Source organism: Lynx canadensis, chromosome D2 (assembly GCF_007474595.2).
Source record: "Lynx canadensis isolate LIC74 chromosome D2, mLynCan4.pri.v2, whole genome shotgun sequence".
NCBI lineage: Eukaryota > Metazoa > Chordata > Mammalia > Carnivora > Felidae > Lynx > Lynx canadensis.
The window spans coordinates 57,833,226-57,853,597 of NC_044313.2; the positions used below are offsets into that span (position 1 = coordinate 57,833,226).

Genomic DNA, 20,372 nt, shown 5'->3' on the forward strand with positions numbered 1-20,372 from the left:
AGCAGGCTCCACGCGCTGAGCTGTCAGCACAGAGCCCCACACGGGGCTCGACTCACAGACCATGAGATCACAACCTGAGACGAAGTCGGTTGTTCAACCAACTGAGCCACCCAGGCGCCCCTTAACCATTTTTAATTGTACAATTCAGTAGCATTAATTACATTTACAGTGCAACCATTCCATTTGGGGAGCTTTAGTTTCTACACATTAGACATGTAACATATAAATAATGATATTATTATATAGGTCTGTATTTTCTGGCAGAAACTGAAAATTGGGAACCTGGAGGAAAATAAATTATAAATCTGGACTCATTACTAGTGACTACATGTGTCTAGAAAGACCTTGCAGAAGCATATCCATAGAAAGAGAAAGAGGAGACCGGTGCCAATAATAAGAAAGGTTGGAATAACTATTGAAGAAAATTCTAATATCGTTTCTGAAAGAGACAAAACAAGTTCAGAACAACTTTGGTCATAAAGAATAGGAATGAATTTTGCCCAGCCTGGAAGTGATGAGGGGCTTACAGTAAGAGAATAGTGCCCCTCACCTGGGTGGCTCAGCAGGTTAAGCGCCCGACTTCAGCCCAGGTCCTGATCTCAAGCCCCCCGCGTCGGGCTCTGTGCTGCTCCGAGCCTGCTTCGGATTCTGTATCTCCCTCTCTCTCTGCCCCTCCCCTACTCGTGTTCTTTCTCTCCCTGTCAAAATAGACATTAAATCTGCAAAAAAAGAGAGAGAGAGAGAGAGAAATAGTGCCCCTAAGGAGTAGTTAAGTAGAAGTCTTGGAGTACAGTGCGGGCGCGGAGAAGCAACTGGAAAGTTCCTAAGATTTTATGGCAGAGACTGGGCTGGTGGGGAGCAGAGTTCGGTTAAGCAGAGGCATAGATTCAGAAACGCTGGACAAGCATAGTAATTGTGTAATTTGTAGGGCCCCAAAGAAAGAGCAATCTGCTTTAGCAATATTTCTTTGACAGAGGTGATGGGGTGGAGTGGAAGCTTAATAGGTGGTTAGGGAGAGTAGAAACCGAGGTTCAGTGGGAAGCTCTGAGAAGGCAGAACTGATTTGGCGGGAGATGGTGCAATTTCAGAGGTTCCTGGAAAGAGCAGTGAGGAACCAAAGGTTGTTTCTGGAAAGGATTCATCTGAGCTAGGGCAATTACAAGTCAATGGACGGGGAGAGCTTTCTGAGGTGGGTTTTGGTGGGACCTTCTCCCTGGCCACGCTTTCCTTCTTCCATCAGAACAGAAGAGGCCTGGTAAGCGAGGCCGGGAGGAGGGTCTTGGGTGATGCTGTACGGGGGAGGTGGCGAGCGTGGGTGACTCCCACTCGTGGCGCGGGCCCAGGCCCCGCCCCTGGTGTACGCCATCAGCCCGCGCCGCGCCGCTTGGTGTTATTCCGTCCCGCCCGCGCGGCGGTCGGTGCTCTGTCACCGCCCGCTCTGGTCATGTCTCCAGCCAGTGGCTTGTAAATTGGCGACCCGACTTCCCGTCGCGGCCCTGGTCCTGATGGCGGCGGCGGCGGCCCTGGCAGCGGCCGATCCCCCTCCCGCGATGCCGCAAGCGGCGGGAGCCGGAGGACCCACCGCCCGCCGGGACTTCTACTGGCTGCGCTCCTTTCTGGCCGGAGGTGGGTGTCAGCGAGAGGAGCCGGCGCGCTCGGGTGGCAGGGCGGGATCCTGGGCAGATCCGGTGTTTGCGGCCGCGATGACATTCTTGGACTCTGGCTGCTTCAGTGCCCGGTCGGTTGTTTGCACTGACCTGTTGTAACTCTTTCTGATAACCACTTGACTAGTGACAACAGGATCCTGGGGAAGAAGGGCCTCGAGCGGTCTGGGAGCGGCTGGGGATGTGGACGGCCCGAACCAAGCACCCATTCTTCCGGGTGGGAAAGTAGGGGAAAGAGTGGAGTGCCAGGGTTTCAGTGAGACATGTTGGGCACCCTTTTCTTTTGCAAAGACCATAAATGACCCATTGTAGAGTTGGATTTTGCTGTTTGCTTTAAAGAAAACAAATACTGGAGGTCAGCTTTTTAAAGATGATGAGGGAAATTGTGTAAAACTGTCTACAACCAAAACTGCTTCCAGTGATTCTAGTAAACTGCTCTATAGTTACATGATAGGTAGCTGGTGCAGCCCTTCTATCTCTGTTACTGTGAGGCCAGAAAGTTCATAATTGTCTCTCAGAAATTTCCTCTGCCTTACCATAAAGAAGTCTTTCAGTCACTGCCTTCTCTTATTTGATTGTCCGGGTTGTCAACACTTAATCACTGTTAAGGCTGGGAATTTAAAAAATTCCACGTTATGAGGGCTTGTGGAAAGAATATCTGTAGGCAGCAGTAGTATTAATAATTTAATTATTTTGTTCTTCTGATAAAAACGACATTCATTCATTTATACCAGGAATATGAGTGCCTGCTACATGGTCAGTGTATACCATGGAACAAAACAAAGCTCCTGGAGTTTACGTTGATTGGGGATTTGAGGGGAGAAAGTAAGTTACATAGTATGTGAGAAGGTGATGAATGCAATGGGGAGAAGTAAAAGGAGAATGGGGCAAGGGAACGCAAAGCTGAGTGGATGCAGTGTTAAATAGGACGGTCATAAGTCTCTTGGAGAGAATGACACTTGAGCGGACTTGAAGTGAGAGAGTTGAGCAAGTTGATGTCTGAAGAGGAGCATTTCAGGCCAGAAGGAAAGCCATGTAGCTGGAGCCAAGTGGTGTTGTGGGGGAAGGAGGTTAGAGGTAATGGGGAGGCAGAATGAAGAGCTTTGCAAGCAATTGTAAACATTCTGACTTTTAGGGGTGCCTGGGTGGCTCAGTCGGTTGGGCGTCCGACTTCAGCTCAGGTCATGATCTCACCGTCGGTGGGTTCAAGCCCCACGTTGGGTTCTGTGCTCACAGCTTGGGGCCTGGAGCCTGCTTTGGTTTCTGTGTCTACCTCTCTCTGCCTCTCCCCTCTCGTGCTTTGTCTCTCTGTCTCTCAAAAATGAGTAAACATTAAAAAAAAAAAGATTCCGACTTTTACTTGGAGTGAAGTAGGAACTGCCAAACTGTTTTCTAAAGTGTATTGGTATTATCAGAGTTTGTGTCCTCTGTGTTTGTGTATGTGTGTGTGTGTGTGTGCTTTCCCTTTAAATAGGTGTTTAATGGTATCTAATTGTAGTTTTAATTTGCATTTGCCTGATAACGTATGATGCTGAATATCTTTTCATATTCTTTGGTCTCTTATTTGGTAAAGCGCTGCTTCAAATTTTTGGTAAGTGTGAATAACTTTGAAGATTGTATAGGAATTCTTGGTTCAAGTGATAAGAAAAAAATACCATTGGGCAAGTTATTTAGCCTCCCTGTGCCTCAGTTTCCACATCTTTTTATTATTTTTTAAAGTACTTTATAATCTTTTTTTTTAATACTTATTTATTTTTGAGAGAGACAGAGACAGAATGCGAGTGGGTTAGTAGCAGAGAGAGAGGGAGACACAGAATCCAAAGCAGGCTCCAGGCTCTGACTGTCAGCACAGAGCCCGAAGCGGGGCTCGAATTCACGGGCCATGAGATCATGACCTGAGCCGAAGTCGGACACTCAACTGACTGAGCCACCCAGGTGCCCCTGTTGCCACATCTTTTAAGTGGGAAAAGGATAGTACCTACCTCAGAAGATTGTAATGATTAAATGAGATAGTACCCATAAAAGCTTTGGCATAATGCCCTCAGTTAAATCTCTTAGCCTAGTACCTGGTATAAAGTAAACATTCAATACTTGTTAACTGTTATTGTTGATTAGCAGCAGTGTTGGACAAATAACTTCATTTGCACAAAAGGAAGATAAAAGCTTCATGACCTAACTCAATGGATTGTTGTGATGATCAACTGAGCTATAAAGTAATGTGACAAAATGAGTTAAGATACTATCAAAGAAAACTACTTATTGCACGCATTCCAAATTTTATAATAATGATTGAAAAGATAATATAACAAAATATTCTGAAACCAAATATACCCAAATGCAAAATATTTTTCATTTATCCTCAATTTGAGGCAGCCATGACTATTATTTTCATTAGTTAAGATAAGAGAAGCTTCTAATATATAAAGCTTATATGTGAATTTGAATACGATAGGCATTTTATTTTTAGATATCTCAGAGTATGGATTTTAATATTAGTTACATGCTAGGCTATTAAATAAATATGAGTGATTTTGTCTTACATTTTAAAAAGTTTGTAAAGTAAGAGTCTATGTTCATTCATTAAACAAACATCTTTTGGGTGCCTATTATGTGCCAGGCCCTGTACTGGTCTTTGGGGATATAGTTGTAAAGGAGACCCACAAAATCCCAGTCCTTTTGTACCTTCTGGATCAAATATGCAATGGTGAAGAGCTTAAAGTAGTCACAAAAAGATACCAAAGAGTTTTAATCCATCATTTTATAATGATAACAGCCTATTTTATCAAGTGTTTACAACATGTAAGGTACTTTACAAAATTGTCTATTTGGGCTACTATACCAAAAATACCATAATTTAGATAGTTGGCTTATAAACAACATTTTTTCTTCCTTCCTTCCTTCCTTCCTTCCTTCCTTCCTTCCTTCCTTCCTTCCTTCCTTCCTTCCTTCCTTCCTTCCTTCCTTCCTTCCTTCCTATCAACCTGGAAGCTTCAGACATTTATTTCTCATAGTTCTGGAAGCCAGGAAAGCCAAATCATGGTATCAGCAGATTTGGTGTCTGTTAAGGACCTGCTTCCTCATAGAGGGCAACTTCTCACTGTGTTTTCACCTGGTGGAAGCGGCCAAGGATTTCTCTGGGCTTTTATTTTTTTTATTTTTTAAAAATTTTGTTTAACGTTTTTTATTTATTTTTGAGACAGAGAGAGACAGAGCATGAATGGGGGAGGGTCAGAGAGAGGGAGACACAGAATCCGAAACAGGCCCCGGGCTCTGAGCTGTCAGCACAGAGCCCGACACGGGGCTCGAACTCACAGACTGTGAGATCATGACCTGAGCCGAAGTCGGTCGCTCAACCGACTGAGCCACCCAGGCGCTCCTCTCTGGGCTTTTATAAGGGTATTAATCTCATTCACGAGGGCTCTACCCTCTGGACCTGATCAATTCCTAAAACCCCCACCTCTAAATACTATCACATTGGGAATTAGTTTTCAACATATGAACAATCTATAGTAAAGAGTCTTTATATATTATCATCTTATAAGCATGCAAGGAGGTAGGGCTGCCCTGGATTCTGACCTACACTAAAGCCCATGTATACACATTAGTGTCATCCATATGTCTCCACAGGGGCATGTGTTAGGGACCAAATACATAATTGCTAGATATATAAATGAATAACTGAATTTTATGGGTAAAAGTTGGTTGTTTCAACGAAAGAGTCATCTAGAAGTAGAGGTTACTTGAAATAGAGCCTCACAGTTGGGTAAATACCTTCAAGTGTCTGTCTCCTTAACTACAGTTAGCAAGATTCCTAGTGTTCATCAGGTATTAGAGGGAAGATTTACACTCTCCGAATTTATTTTTAAGTCTGACATGCTCAATTATTAAGTTACAGGGAATGGGGGCCAATCATCTGCATATCCCTGCAACTGGGCAGTTCTACCCATGGAGACCAAATTAGAAATCAGGAGGTGTGCTGGCTGAATAAATAACGATTTCCATGTGGAAAGAAATAGTGTGCAATTTCATCCTGTTTAAAAATTTTTCAGGTATTGCTGGATGCTGTGCCAAAACAACAGTTGCTCCTTTGGATCGAGTAAAGGTTTTGTTACAAGCTCACAATCACCATTACAAACATTTAGGTGAGTTAATGGATGCTAAAGATAAAAAATGAATGAAAACATTATCCATCTACTGGGTTGGTTTCCATTTGTGAATTAGTGGAAAGGGGACGCAAAAGGGAATTCAAGTTTGGGAGCAAATTTTGCATGAGATTTATCTCTTACCTACTTTAAACTTTTCACTTGCAATTAGTGGTTATATATATTATTAATTTAAGGGTACTGATATTCTGTAAAGCAAAATCTTAGAATCCTCGAAGTAAGTACTATTTGTTTATTGGGATTAACAAGTCACATCTTTTCCAGACACATGTAACTGCTCGATCTGATTTTTATTTTTATTATTATTTTTTTCAACATGATTTTTTTTTTCATTTTAGAGAGAGAGCAAGAGTGAGTGGGGGAGAGAGGCAGAGAGAGAGAGGGAGAGAGAATCTTAAGCAGGCTCCATGCTTAGTGCAGAGTACGATGTGGGCTTGATCCCACAGCCCTGTGATCATAACCTGAGCCAAAACCAAGAGTCAGAGGCTGAGCCACCCAGGTGACCCTCAACCTGATTTTTAAAAAAATATCCAATTATTGATGGAGGTAAAGATTATTCCTTTATTTATTATTTTTTATTTTAAAGTAATCTACACCCAATGTGGGACTTGAACTCATAACCTCAAGATTAAGAGTTGCAGGCTGTACTGACTGAGTCAGAGAGGCAACCATATTCCTTTAAACACCCAGTTAAACAAGCTCCTAGAGGGGCGCCTGGGTGGCTCAGTCGGTTAAGCGTCCGACTTCAGCTCAGGTCACCATCTCACGGTCTGTGAGTTCGAGCCCCGAGTCGGGCTCTGGGCTGATGGCTCAGAGCCTGGAGCCTGTTTCCGTTTCTGTGTCTCCCTCTCTCTCTGCCCCTCCCCCGTTCATGCTCTGTCTCTCTCTGTCCCAAAAATAAATAAACGTTAAAAAAAACCAAACAAACAAACCAAGCTCCTAGAAATCTTAGTGCAAATAAAATTCAATGCAGTTAGTATGGATAAACTTCAATTGTTAAAGAATATCAAGCTCTTGTTTGTTCCTTACAAATATAAAAATCAGCCATTTAATTAACATGGATACTCTAATAATATACCATTGGTGGGAGTAAGAATTTTTTTATAGCCTTTTTGGAAGGTGTTTTGGTAATATGCATCAAAAATCTTGAAAAGATACATATTCTTTCACCGTGCAATTCTAGTTCTAGGAAGTTATTGTCAGAAACTAATCAGAAATATACTCAGGGGCACCTGGGTGGCTCAGTTGGTTGGGCGTCCTGCTTCAGCTTGGGTCATGATCTCATGGTTTGTGGTTTTGAGCCCCATGTCGGGCTCTGTGCTGACAGCTCAGAGCCTCAAATCTGCTTTGGATTCTGTGTCTCCCGTGTCTCTCTGCCCCTCCTCCACTTGCACTCTGTCTCTCTCTCAAAAATAAATGTTAAGAAAAAAAGAAAAATATGCTCAAAGATGTGGGACACCTGGGTGACGCAGTGGGTTGAGTGCTAGAGTCTTGATTTCGGCTCAGGTCACGATCCTAAGTTGGTGGGATTGAGCCATCTGTCAGGCTCTGCGCTGAGCATGGAGCCTGCTTAAGATTCTCTCTCTCCCTCTGCTTTTCTCCTGCTTGTGTGCACTCATGCTCTCTCTCAAATAAAATAAAAAAAAATTTTTTTAAGAAGGAAATATGAGGCACCTGGGTGGCTCAGTCAGTTAAGTGTCCGACTTCGGCTCAGGTCATGACCTCAGGGTTCATGAGTTTGAGTCCTGCATTATGTTCTCTGCTGTCAGCACAGCGCCCTCTTTGGATCCTCTGCCCTCCTCTCTTTCTGCCCCTACCCTGCTCATGCTCTCACCCTCTCTCTTGAAAATAAATAAACATTAAAAAAAAAAAAGAAATGTGCTCAAAGACATATATACAAGGATGAAAACATTATTTATGTTAGTAAAACAAAAAACAAACCCCAAAATGTTCAATAATAGGGAATTGGTTAAGTTTAAATAAGTGTTATTTAAATAAATAAATTCATATTGTAGACTATTTTCCAATCACACAAAAACTGTAAAAAGAATGTTAATTGGGGGTACCTGGCTGGCTCTTTTTTTTTTTTTTTTTTTTTTTTTTTTTTTAAGTAAACTCTATGTCCAACGTGGTACTGGAGCTCACAACCCAAGATCAAGCGTGGCATGCCCTACAGGCTGAGCCAGCCAGGTGCCATAAGCATGTGACTCTTGATTTCAAGGTTGTGAGTTCCAGCCTCACATTGGGCTTAGAGCTTAACTTTATGTTTTATTTTTATTTTTTATATGAAGTTGTTATTTTATTTATTTTATTTTATCTTATTTTATTTATTTTTTTAATTTAAGTAATCTCTACACCACATAGGGCTTGAACTCAGCCCAAGATCAAGAATGCATGCTCTTCTGATTGAGCCAGCCAGGCATCCCTAGAGCTTCCTTAAAAAAAAAAAAAAAACTATATGTATATGTATATGTATATGTATATGTATATGTATATCTCTATATCTATATCTATATCTATATATCTATATATTGTCTAGGAACAATGTTCATAATGTATTAGATAAATGAAAACATATTACAGGGGCTCCTGGGTGGCTCAGTGGTTAAACATCTAACTTCAGCTTAGGTCATGATCTCAGTTTGTGGGTTCAAGCCCACGTTAGGCTCTGTGCTGACAACTCAGAGCCTGGACCCTGCTTCGGATTCGGTCTCCCTTTCTCTCTCTGCTCCTCCCCCACTTGTGCTTTGTCTCTCTGTCTTTCAAAAATAAATAAACATTTTTAAAAATTTAAAAAAAGAACACATTACAAAATGGTTTAATCATATTGCATTTTATATAAATATATTCTTAGACAAAGGCTAGAACTAAAACATTAACTGGTTAATTTTCTTATTTATTAATTTATTTAATAAATACTTTGGTGAAATTTTAAGGAAATTTTTTCCCCTAAGCTAATATTAATACATGTTGAACATATATTACTTTTTCAAGTAGAGGGGAAAAGACTTAAAAGAAAAAGAATTAATGTGGACAGAGACCAAGAAAGAAATTAGGTCGAGGCAACTAACTCATACCACTTCATGCTTTATAGGTTCATGCTTTGGTAGATAGGAATGATGTGTGCTCTGTATGACTTATGCAGCATTAGTGTACAAGGAACGTCTTCTAACGTGTTCTACCGAGTGAATGAGTCCGTTGTTTTTTCCATAACATATAGAGTTATCAAATCACAGTTGTAAACCTAAACTAATGTAACATTGTGTCAACTGTCTTCAATTAAAAAAAAAAAAGAATCGGGATGCCTGGGTGGCCCCAGTTGGTTAGCATCCAACTCTTGATTTTGGTTCATGTCATGATCTTGGGATTCATGGGTTCAAGCTCTGCGTCAGGCTGTGCACTAACAGTGCGAGATTCTGTCTCTTTCTCTCAAATAAATAAATAAATAAATAAACAAACATAAAAAAGAGAATAAATTGTTTTTCCAATTGTGTTTTTAAAATGTGATTTTTCTTAAAAGGGGTAATGGATATTTATGTTGTATATAAACTATAGCTCATTTTCTTTTTGTTTTTTTAAGTTTACTTATTTTGAGAGAGAGGGAGAGAAACAGAGCATGTGAGCAGCAGGGAAGGGGCAGAGAGAGAGGGAGTGAGGGAGAATCCCAAGCAGGCTCCGTACTGCCAGTGCCAAGCTTGACATGGGGCTTGACCCCACAAACTCTGAGGTCATGACCTGAGTCGAAATCAAGAATCCGAAATCAATGGCTCAGTTAGTTAAGCGTCCGACTTCAGCTCAGGTCATCATCTCAGGGTTGGTGAGTTTTAGCCCCGCATTGGGCTCTGTGCTAACAACTCAGAGCCTGGAGTCTGCTTTAGATTCTGTGTCTCCCTCTCTCTCTGACCCTCCCCTGCTCGTGCTCTGTCTCTCAAAAACAAATATTTGAAAATAAATAAGTAAATAAATAAATAAATAAATAAAGGTAGATGAGTCATAATAGGATTCTTTAAAAATTTTTACTTTTAATTTTACTGCTTTTATTTTTTTGCAAAAGGAATTTCTATTTATTTATTTTTATTGACTTCTCCTCTCTTTTTTTTTCTTTTTTTAATATATGAAATTTATTGTCAAATTGGTTTCCATATAACACCCAGTGCTCATCCCAAAAGATGCCCCTTCAATACCCATCACCTTCCTTTCATTTTATTTTAATTTATTTATCTTTATTTTTTAATATAATTTATTGTCAAATTGGCTAACATACAGTGTGTGCACAGTGTGCTCTCGGTTTTGGGGGTAGAGTCCCTTGATTCATTGCCTACATACAACACCCAGTGCTCATCCCAACAGTGCTCTCCTCGGTGCCCATCACCATTTTCCCCTTTTCCTCACCCTCCATCAACTCTCAGTTTGTTCTCTGTATTTAAGAGTCTCTTATGGTTTGCCTCCCTCCCTCTCTATTTGTAACTATTTTTTTCCCTTCCCTTACCCCATGATCTTCTGTTAAGTTTCTCAAGCTCCACATATGAGTGAAAACATATGATATCTATCTTCTCTGACTGACTTATTTCACTTAGGATAATACCCTCCAGTTCCATCCATGTTGCTGCAAATGGCATGATTTTATTCTTTCTCCTTGCCAAGTAGTATTCCACTCTATATATAAACCACATCTTCTTTATCCACTCATTAGTTGATGGACATTTAGGCCCCTTCCATAATTTGGCTGTTGGTGAAAGTGCTGCTATAAACATTGGGGTACATGTGCCCTATGAAATAGCACTCCTGTATCCTTTGGATAAATTCTGAGTAGTACTATTTCTGGGTCGTAGGGTAGTTCTATTTTTAATTTTTTGAGGAACCTCCACACTGTTTTCCAGAGCGGCTGCACTAGTTTGCATTCCCACCAACAGTGCAAGCGGGTTCCCGTTTCTCCATAACCACGCCAGCATCTGTTGTTTCCTGAGTTGTTTAATTTTAGTCACTCTGGCCAGTGTGAGGTGGTATCTCAGTGTGGTTTCGATTTGTATTTCCCTGATGATGAGTCACGTTGAGCATCTTTTCATGTGTCTGTTGGCCATCTGGATGTCTCCTTTGGAAAAGTGTCTATTCATGTCTTCTGCCCTTTTGTTCACTGGACTATCTGGTTTTTGGGTGTTGAGTTTGGTAAATTCTTTATAGATTTTGGATACTAACCCTTTATCTGATATGTCATTTGCAAATATCTTTTCCTATTCCATCGGTTGCCTTTTAGTTTTGTTGTTTCCTTTGCAGCTTTTTATCTTGATGAGGTCCCAGTTCATTTTTGCTTTTAATTCCCTTGACTTTGGAGATGTGTCGAACAAGAAATTGCTGCGGCTGAGGTCAAAGAGGTTGTTGCCTGTTTTCTCCTCTCGGGTTTCGATGGTTTCCTGTCTCACATTTAGGTCGTTCATCCATTTTGAGTTTATTTTTGCGTATGGTGTAAGAAGTGGTCTAATTTCATCCTTCTGCATGTTGCTGTCCAGTTCTCCCAGCATCATTTGTGTTTTTTTTTTTTTTTTTAATGTTTATTTATTTTTGAGAGAGACTGAGATAGAGCTTGAGCAGGGGAGGGGCAGAGAGAGAGAGGGAGACACAGAATCCAAAGCAGGCTCCAGGCTCTGAGCTGTCAGCACAGAGCCCAACATGGGGCTTGAACCCACGGACCGTGAGATAATGACCTGAGCCAAAGTCAGATGCTCAACCTCCTGAGCCACCCACGTGCCCCTCCCAGCATCATTTGTTAAAGAGACTGTCTTTTATCCATTGGATATTCTTTCCTGCTTTGTCAAAGATTAGTTGGCCATACTTTTGTGGGTCCAATTTTGGAGTCTCTATTCTGTTCCACTGGGTCTGTGTGTCTGTTTTTATGCCAATACCATGCTGTCTTGATGATTACAGCTTTGTAGTAGAGGCTAAAGTCTGGGATTGTGATGCCTCCCACTTTGGTCTTTTTCTTCAGTATTACTTTGGCTATTCGGTGTCTTCGGTGTCTTCTGTGGTTCTATACAAATTTTAGAATTGTAGTTCTAAAAGAAAGCTGGTGAAATTTTGATTGGGATTGCATTGAATGTGTAGATAGCTTTGGGTAGTATTGACATTTTAACAATATTTATTCTTCCAATCCATGAGCCTGGAATGTTTTTCCATTTCTTTGTATCTTCTTCAAGTTCGTTCATAAGCTTTCTATAGGTTTCAGCATTGGTTTTACATCTTTGGATAGGTTTAGGTATTTTATGGTTCTGGTTGCAGTTGTAAATGGGATCGATTTCTTGAATTCTCTTTCTTTTGCTTCATTATTGGTGTATGGAAGTGCAACTGGTTTCTGTACATTGATTTTGTATCCTGTGACTTTGCTGAATTCATGTATCAGTTCTAGCAGCTTTTTGGTGGAGTCTTTCACGTTTTCCATGTAGAGTATCGTGTCATCTGTGAAGAGTGAAAGTTTGACTTCTTTGCCAATTTTGATGTCTTTTATTTCATTTTGTCTGATTGCTGATACTAGGACTTCCAACACTATGTTAAACAACAGTGGTGAGAGTGGACATCCCTGTCGTGTTCCTGATCTTAGGGGGAAAGCTCTCAGTTTTTTCCCATTGAGGATGATATTAGCTGTGGGCTTTTCATAAATGGCTTTTATAATGTTTAAGTATGTTCTTTCTATCCTGACTTTCTTGAGGGTTTTTATTAAGAAAGCATACTGCCAAATGCTTTTTCTGTATCTATTGACAGGATTATATGGTTCTCACCTTTCTTTTATTAATGTGATGTATCACATTGGTTGATTTGCAAATATTGAACCAGCCCTGCAGCCCAGGAGTGAATCCCACTTGATCATGGTGAATAATTCTTTTTATATGCTGTTGAATTTGATTTGCTAGTATCTTGTTGAGAATGTTTGCATCCATGTTCATCGGGGATATTGGCCTGTAATTCTCCTTTTTTGTGGGATCTTTGTCTGGTTTGGGAATGAAGGTAATGCTGGCTTCATAGAATGAGTCCGGAAGCTTTCCTTCTATTTCTATTTTTTGAGACCGCTTGAGAAGGATAACTATTAACTCTGTTTTAAACGTCTGGTAGGATTCCCCTGGGAAGTCATCTGGCCCAAGACTCTTATTTGTTGGGAGATTTTTGATAATTGATTCAATTCTTCACTAGTTATGGGTCTATTCAAATTTTCTGTTTCTTCCTGTTTGAGTTTTGGTAGTGTGTGGGTGTTTAGGAATTTGTCCATTTCTTCCAGGTTGTCCAGTTTGTTGGCATATAATTTTTCATAGTATTCTCTGATAATTGTTATTTATTTATTTATTTATTTATTTATAAAAAATAAAAATAGGTAGATGAGTCATAATAGGATTCTTTAAAAATTTTTACTTTTAATTTCATTGCTTTTAAAATTTTTATTTTTAGTTTTTTGAATGTGTGATGTTTTCACAAGTTTATAATTCAACATGTATAAAAACATCTTGTTCCCTCCCTTATTTCTTCCTTGGAATTAACATTTTTACCAGTTACTTCCATTTCCTTTCAGAACTAATGTATATATACACAAGCATATGCTATATTTTACCAAATGTTAGTTCCTTCTAATCCTAGCTTGATAAAATAGGTAAAGATGCAGGGAAGGATTTAAATAACACAAGCTTGATATAAAAGATACACAGAGAACTTTGTACCCCCCTACAGAGAATAGTCTTTCCAAACATGCTTGTAAATTTGTAAGAATTGGACCAGTGTTATACCATAAAGTAAAAATATGCCAAAGTAAAAATAGTACAGACTATAGGTTAAAGGAGAAAAACAACACTATAATCATCTCAGTGTATATTTAAAAGCCATTTGAAAACATACAACATTCATTCTCGCTCTTCCTTTCTCTGTTATTTTGTTTTAGGTAAGAGTTTTGTAAAAAGCATATGTTAGATATGGACTTTTAACAGAATTTGAGGATCTTTGGCTTTTAATAGTGGAATTTCTGTATTTCTGTTATTTTTTGTTTTGGGTTTTTTTTTTGTGATCACTGATTTTTTTCACTCACCATCATAATGTTTTGTTTATTGCGTTTTCTTGTATTCCATCCTCCCCAGCAACCTCCCCCACTTTGTTTTCTGGATTTCGTTTTTTGAAATTGCTATATCTATTTCACTTCTACTAGTAGTTTCTGTTAAAATCTGTTTTAACACACTATTTGTGGTAATTAAAGAGTTTTGAAGACTAATGTAGAAAACATATGTGGACCCACACAGAGATTCAGAAATAAACATTACTGGTACATTTGAAACCTCTACTTCTCCCTCATCAACAGCCTTCCTGTCTCTACAAGGTAGCTATTGTTCTAAATTTGATTATCCTTAAACTGTTACGAACACATTTGAAACAAATTAAACAGGGCTTAACCTTTGCCCCTTCTTTTGGCAAGAGGGCGTCTTTAAGAACAATTTTTTTGGGTGTGGGGAAGTATATTTAGTTTAATATTTCATGTGTTTGGGAAGAATTTTACATACATATTATATATTATACATATATATAGGTATGTATAATATATATAATATAGAATTCTTTTTAATAAACTATTAGTTCATTTAGATATCTACTTATTAAAAAATGCTTTTAGGACATCTTTTTTTAATGTTAATAAGTACCTACAACTTTAATTTGCAGGAAGAGATCAAAGGGTTATTTGCATTCTAAAAATTCAAAATGATTTATTTTTATATTTGATCAAATTTTTGTTTGAAAAATTTGGAAAAGAACCTGAATTTAAATAGTTTAATAATACAAGGAGTGATGTGTTTATGAGAAGTCTGTGCAGCAAATAGGACTAGCATTGACATTAATAGAGTAAATTATATATATATATATATATATATATATATTTATATAAATGTACAGGATCAGAACTCAGGCCTTTGTTTATCACTCTTCATAATTAAAGTGTTCTAACAATGAAAATTCCCCCCAAATTTAAATAGTTATAATAGGTAGTTTTGAAATTTTTTTCTTTTATTTAGCAGTTTCCTTATATAAACAAACCACACATGTATCTAGGTCAGTATGGGAAACCTTCTTTCATCCTTTCAGAGTCAACCACCTGCAGTGTAATATCTGGTCGTTGAATATATTTCTGTTAGATTTTCTAAATTGCTGTAAAATAATATAATTTGTGATAATTATAATCTACTTTACTACAATTTATAGCTGTTTTTGGTATAATATGTTTTTATGAGGTATGTTTATGTAATTTGGACTTATATATTTTAAGTAGGTTTAACTATTAAACATAAATTACAACTCATTTAATTCCTCATGCAAAATTGTATCATGAATGATGATATAGTAATCTTTTCTGTGATTGTCATGAAAATTTGAGTTTAGTTTTCTCTGTTTTAATAGTATTTTTCTTCTAAACATTTTTCTAAAAATAGGAGTATTTTCTGCATTGCGTGCTGTTCCCCAAAAGGAAGGATACCTTGGATTGTATAAAGGGAATGGTGCAATGATGATTCGAATCTTTCCCTATGGTGCAATCCAGTTTATGGCATTTGAGCATTATAAAACGGTATTTGAACTTTTATCTTGTTTTCCTTTTGTGTTTGAATATCATACTTAGTTGACAGGCATTTGCTTTGGCCTTTAAAGTTACTTTGGATGAATGGGTAAAGTAATGCCTTTTTGAAGGAAGAAGACTTGTGATAGTTTAAATTTTTTTTAATGTTTACTTATTTTTGAGAGAGAGAGACAGAGCATAAGTGGGGGAGGAGCAAGAGAGAGAGGGAGACACAGAATCAGAAGTAGGCTCCAGGCTCTGAGCTGTCAGCACAGAGCCCCATGTGGGGCTCGAACCCATGAACAGTGAGATCATGATCTGAGCCAAAGTCAGATGCTTAACTGACTAAGCCACCCAGGCTCCCCTAAATTTTTAAATGTAACTTGGTTTTGGAGTTACCTAGTCCAGCATTGTTAGTCATTTAAAAAAAAAATTTTTTTTAATGTTTTATTTATTTTTGAGAGAGAGAGACAGAGCATGAGCAAAGGCAGAGAGAGAGCGAGCCACAGAATCCGAAGCAGGCTCCAGGCTCTGAGCTGTCAGCACAGAGCCCAACGCAGGGCTCAAACTCACGAACCGTGAGATCATGACCTGAGCCGAAGTCAGACGCTCAACTGACTGAGCCACCCAGGCGCCCCAGTTGTTAGTCATTTTTGAGCAAATTGTTTATGTATACATTTACGAAGAAGAGCCAAAATATACTTCAAATAGGTAATAATAAATACAGAAAATATTAATAGCTTTTTAATGTGCTTTTTGTTTCTCAGTTTTAGGAAAGGAACATTGTAGCTTTGGATTTCTTACAAATAAAATAGTGACATCATATTGTGAAAGTCTGTTTTTGAGTAATGCAATCAATTAACAACTTTTCCCATCCTACTCATTGATTGACGTTCTCTTTTCTGTGGGAGTGAAAGTGACACAGAATGGTTAAGTATGCTAAATTTCATAGGGTGTCTTAAAAGGAAAAGTAAGCAATAGAGATGAGAACAACATTCCAAGCTAATCAGTCAGAATTGGTGTCATCAGTATGTCAAGACTTCATTGTAGTGGCATTTTATTTGTACTACTGCCACTCACACTTTAAGTATATGTGGTCAGGAATGTACAATATAGTATATTTGACAATTCTAAGTTAGATTGTAAAAGAGCAGAATTGGCATAAAAGCTACGTAGGAAATACCTGACCTTATGATGTGTTACAATTGTGGTCACTTCATTTACTAATTTTCTTTTTACTAATTGTGTAACTCTTTTTTGAAATTTCTTCATTATTAAACAGTGAAATGAGACGTATTTTTAAAATATTCCATTTAATTTGGTATTTTGGTTTCTAGGTAATTACTACAAAACTGGGAGTTTCTGGTCATGTGCACAGATTAATGGCTGGATCCATGGCAGGTAAGAGGAGTGGGTATATTTCATTTCTGACAAATTAATTTTCTACTAAAATACTTAATTTGGTTTAGATAATATTATGACATTGATTAAGTAACATAAATTTTTCATCTTTGTACACTCAGTTATATAAGAAATCATTAATATCCCAACTCAAAAAAAAAGTATTTTACAGTAGGAAAAGGTAAGGAATGGTCTAAATGTACAATTATGAATAACATACATTCCCTTTAACAATTCTACTTCTGGAAATTGTTTTTTTCTTTCAAATATTTTTTTAAAATGTTGGAAAAAACAAGAGGCCACTGCACCTTTATAAAGAAACAAACATTTGAGGGGCGCCTGGGTGGCTCAGTCAGTTGAGCCACTGACTTTGGCTCAGGTCATGATCTCACAGTTTGTGAGTTCAAGCCCCGCGTCGGGCTCTGTGCTGCCAGCGCAGATCCTGGAGCCTGCTTCTGATTCTGTGTCTCCCTCTCTCTCTGACCCTCCCCCACTCATGCTCTGTCTCTCTCTGCCTCAGAAATAAATAAACATTAAAAAAAAATTAAAAAAAAAAAAAAAGAAACAAACATTTGAATGCCTGGGTGGCTCAGTCAGTTAAGTGTCTGACTTTGGCTCGGGTCATGATCTCACCGTTTGTGGGTTTGTGTCCTGCATCAGGCTCTGTGCTGTTAGCTCAGGGCCTGGATCCTGCTTTAGATTCTGTCTCTCCCTCTCTCTCTCTGCCCCTCCCCTGTTTGCACTCTGTCTCTGGCTCTCGAAAATATTGGGGTACCTGGGTGGCTCAGTCGGTTGGGCGTCCGACTTCGGCTCAGGTCACGATCTTGTGGTTCACGAGTTCAAGCCCCTGTGTCGCACTCTGTGCTGACAGCTCGGAGCCTGGAGACTGCTTTGGATTCTGTGTCTCACTCTCTGCCTCTTCCTCGCTCATGCTCTGTCTCTCTCTGTTTCTCAAAGATGAATAAATGTTAAAAAAAAATTTTTTTTAATGAATAAATGTTAAAAAAACATTAAAAATATTATAATGACTATAATAATACAAACTCTTATACAGTGCAAATATTTCCACTCCCTAAAAACAATCACTAATCACTATTAGCTGTTTCTTATGTATGCTTTTTTTTTTTAAGTTTATTTATTTATTTTGAGAGAGAGAGAGCACAAATGGTAGGGCCAGAGAGAGAGAATCCCAAACAGGCTGCACACTGTTAGCACAGAGCCTGACATGGGGCTTGAACCCACAAACCAAGAGATCATGACCTGAGCTGAAATTGAGAGTCATACACTTAACTGACTGAGCCACCCAGGTGCCCCATATGCTTTTTCCAGTACTATTCTATAAGATTGGAACCTTTCTTTTACCGTTATCTCAAGACTGTTTTCTATATCAATACATAGATCTTTCTTATTTTTTTTAAACGACCTGTGTTATATTCTAATGTATGAATGTACCATGCTTTTTCTTTTTTAAGTTTTTGTTTATTTATTTTGAGAGAGAGGGAGAGAACAAGTGGGGGAAGGACAGAGAAAGGGAGAGAGAGAGAGAGAGAGAGAATCCCAAGTAGGCTCCGCACTGCCATGTGGGTCCCAAACCCACGAACTGAGAGATCACTACCTGAGCTGAAATCGAGAGTTGGATGCTTAACCAGCTGAGCCATCCAGGTGCCCCTGAATATATCATGCTTTATTTAATCCAGTCCCCTATTGATTGGTCTTTGGAATATTTTCAGTTTTTGTTTCACAAATAACCATTATACTTGTATTATTATATCTGTAGAATAAATTTTGAGAAGGAAAATTACTTTATCAAAGGATATGTGTATTTAAATTATGATAAGCATTGTCAAACTGATCTTCATAATGCTTTTAATGGCTTTTCCTCCTACTATACCATACCAACAGTGGGTCTTATTAGATTTTTAATATTTGGCAATTATTATTATTATTTTTAATGTTTATTTATTCTTGTCAGAGAGAGAGTGGGAGGGGAGGGGCAGAGAGAGAGGGAGACACAGAATCCGAAGCAGGCTGTAGACTCTGAGCTGTCAGCAAAGAGCCCAATGCGGGGCTCAAACCCACGAACCACGAGACATGACCTGAGCTGAAGTTGGACACTTAACCAACTGAGCCACGCAGGCGCCCCAATATTTGGCAATTAATTATGAGCAAGGTTGATCAGCTTTCCAATGTTTATTGACCATTCATATTTCTTTTACTTGCAACCTGAGTTGCATCTATTTTTTAAATATTCATTTTTGCTTAAAACAACTAGGAAAAATTATGTTTATAAGTTTGGGAATTAGGACATTATTTTTTTTTCTGTCAAGTATTGCTAATAGTTTGTTTCTCGGTTTTAGATTTGTCTTTTAACCTTATTTGTGATTTTTTTAAGAAAAATCATCCACTTCTGAAACCAATATTGCACTGTATGTTAACCAACTAAATTTTAAATAGAAATTGTTATTATTATTATTATTATTATTATTATTATTTTGAGAGAGAGAGAATGTGTGCATCAGCAAGGGAGGGGTGGGCTGGGGGGTAGAGAGGATCTGAAGCAGGCTCTGTGCTAACAGCAGAAAAAGCTCAATGTAGGGCTTGAACCCACAAACTGCAAGATCATTACCGGAGCTGAAGTCAGACACTTAACCAACTCAGCCACCCAGGGGCCCCTAAATAGAAATTTTTTTTTTTTTTTTCAACGTTTATTTATTTTTGGGACAGAGAGAGGCAGAGCATGAACGGGGGAGGGGCAGAGAGAGAGGGAGACACAGAATCGGAAACAGGCTCCAGGCTCTGAGCCATCAGCCCAGAGCCTGACGTGGGGCTCGAACTCCCGGACCGCGAGATCGTGACCTGGCTGAAGTCGGACGCTCAACCGACTGCGCCACCCAGGCGCCCCAATAGAAATTATTAAAAAGAGGGAGAGAGAGAGAGAGAGAGAGAAATAAAGTACAATGTAAAAACAACAACAAAAAAGAATAATCCTCCACAATTCTCTCTCTCTTACACATACACACAAATATACATACCCCACACACCCATAAGTTTTACATGCCAGTTGGTTACTCTTTTCCTCTTTGGCTTCAAAATTTTTTGTGGTGTTTAGAAATGCCTTCTCTATTCTAAGATAAAAACATTTGATCATGTTTTCTACTAAAATGTTTTTTATATTGATGATTTTTATGTTGATTTTTTTTCATATTTTATTTATTTATTTTAAGGCACTGATAACTTTTTTTTTAAGTTTATTTATTTTGAGAGAGACAGCACATACATGAATGCGTGTGTGTGTGAACAGGGGAGGGGCAGAGACAGAGCAAGAGAGGGAATCCCAAGTAGGCTCCATGCTCAGTGCAGAGCCTGACTTGGGGCTCTATCCCATGACCATGTGATCATGACCAGAGCCGAAATCAAGAGTCTGATGCTTAACTGACTGAGCCACCCAGTCATCCCTAGTGTTTGTTTTTATGTAAAAAATGAAGTAAGGATTAAATAAAAATTTTTTCCAAATGACTAGCTACTTATGCCAACATTATTTACTTTATAACATGCTTTTTTTCTGATTTTAAGCCC

At 38.7% G+C, this 20,372-nt stretch overlaps 1 protein-coding gene across 3 annotated transcripts in view; it reads left to right on the forward strand.

The window, feature by feature from the left end:
* Positions 1 to 1,421: 1,421 nt before the first annotated feature.
* Positions 1,422 to 20,372, forward strand: part of SLC25A16 (solute carrier family 25 member 16) — a 49,193-nt gene continuing 30,242 nt past the window's right edge. The window contains exons 1-4 of one of the 3 annotated variants that reach the window (XM_030334663.1): positions 1,422 to 1,626; positions 5,714 to 5,806; positions 15,274 to 15,407; positions 16,733 to 16,796. In XM_030334663.1, coding sequence (XP_030190523.1) covers positions 1,506 to 1,626; positions 5,714 to 5,806; positions 15,274 to 15,407; positions 16,733 to 16,796 — 412 coding nt within the window. In that variant the 5' untranslated portion in view covers positions 1,422 to 1,505. The remainder of the gene's footprint in view (positions 1,627 to 5,713; positions 5,807 to 15,273; positions 15,408 to 16,732; positions 16,797 to 20,372) is intronic. The other 2 variants (XM_030334661.1, XM_030334662.1) reach the window with 2 other exon arrangements.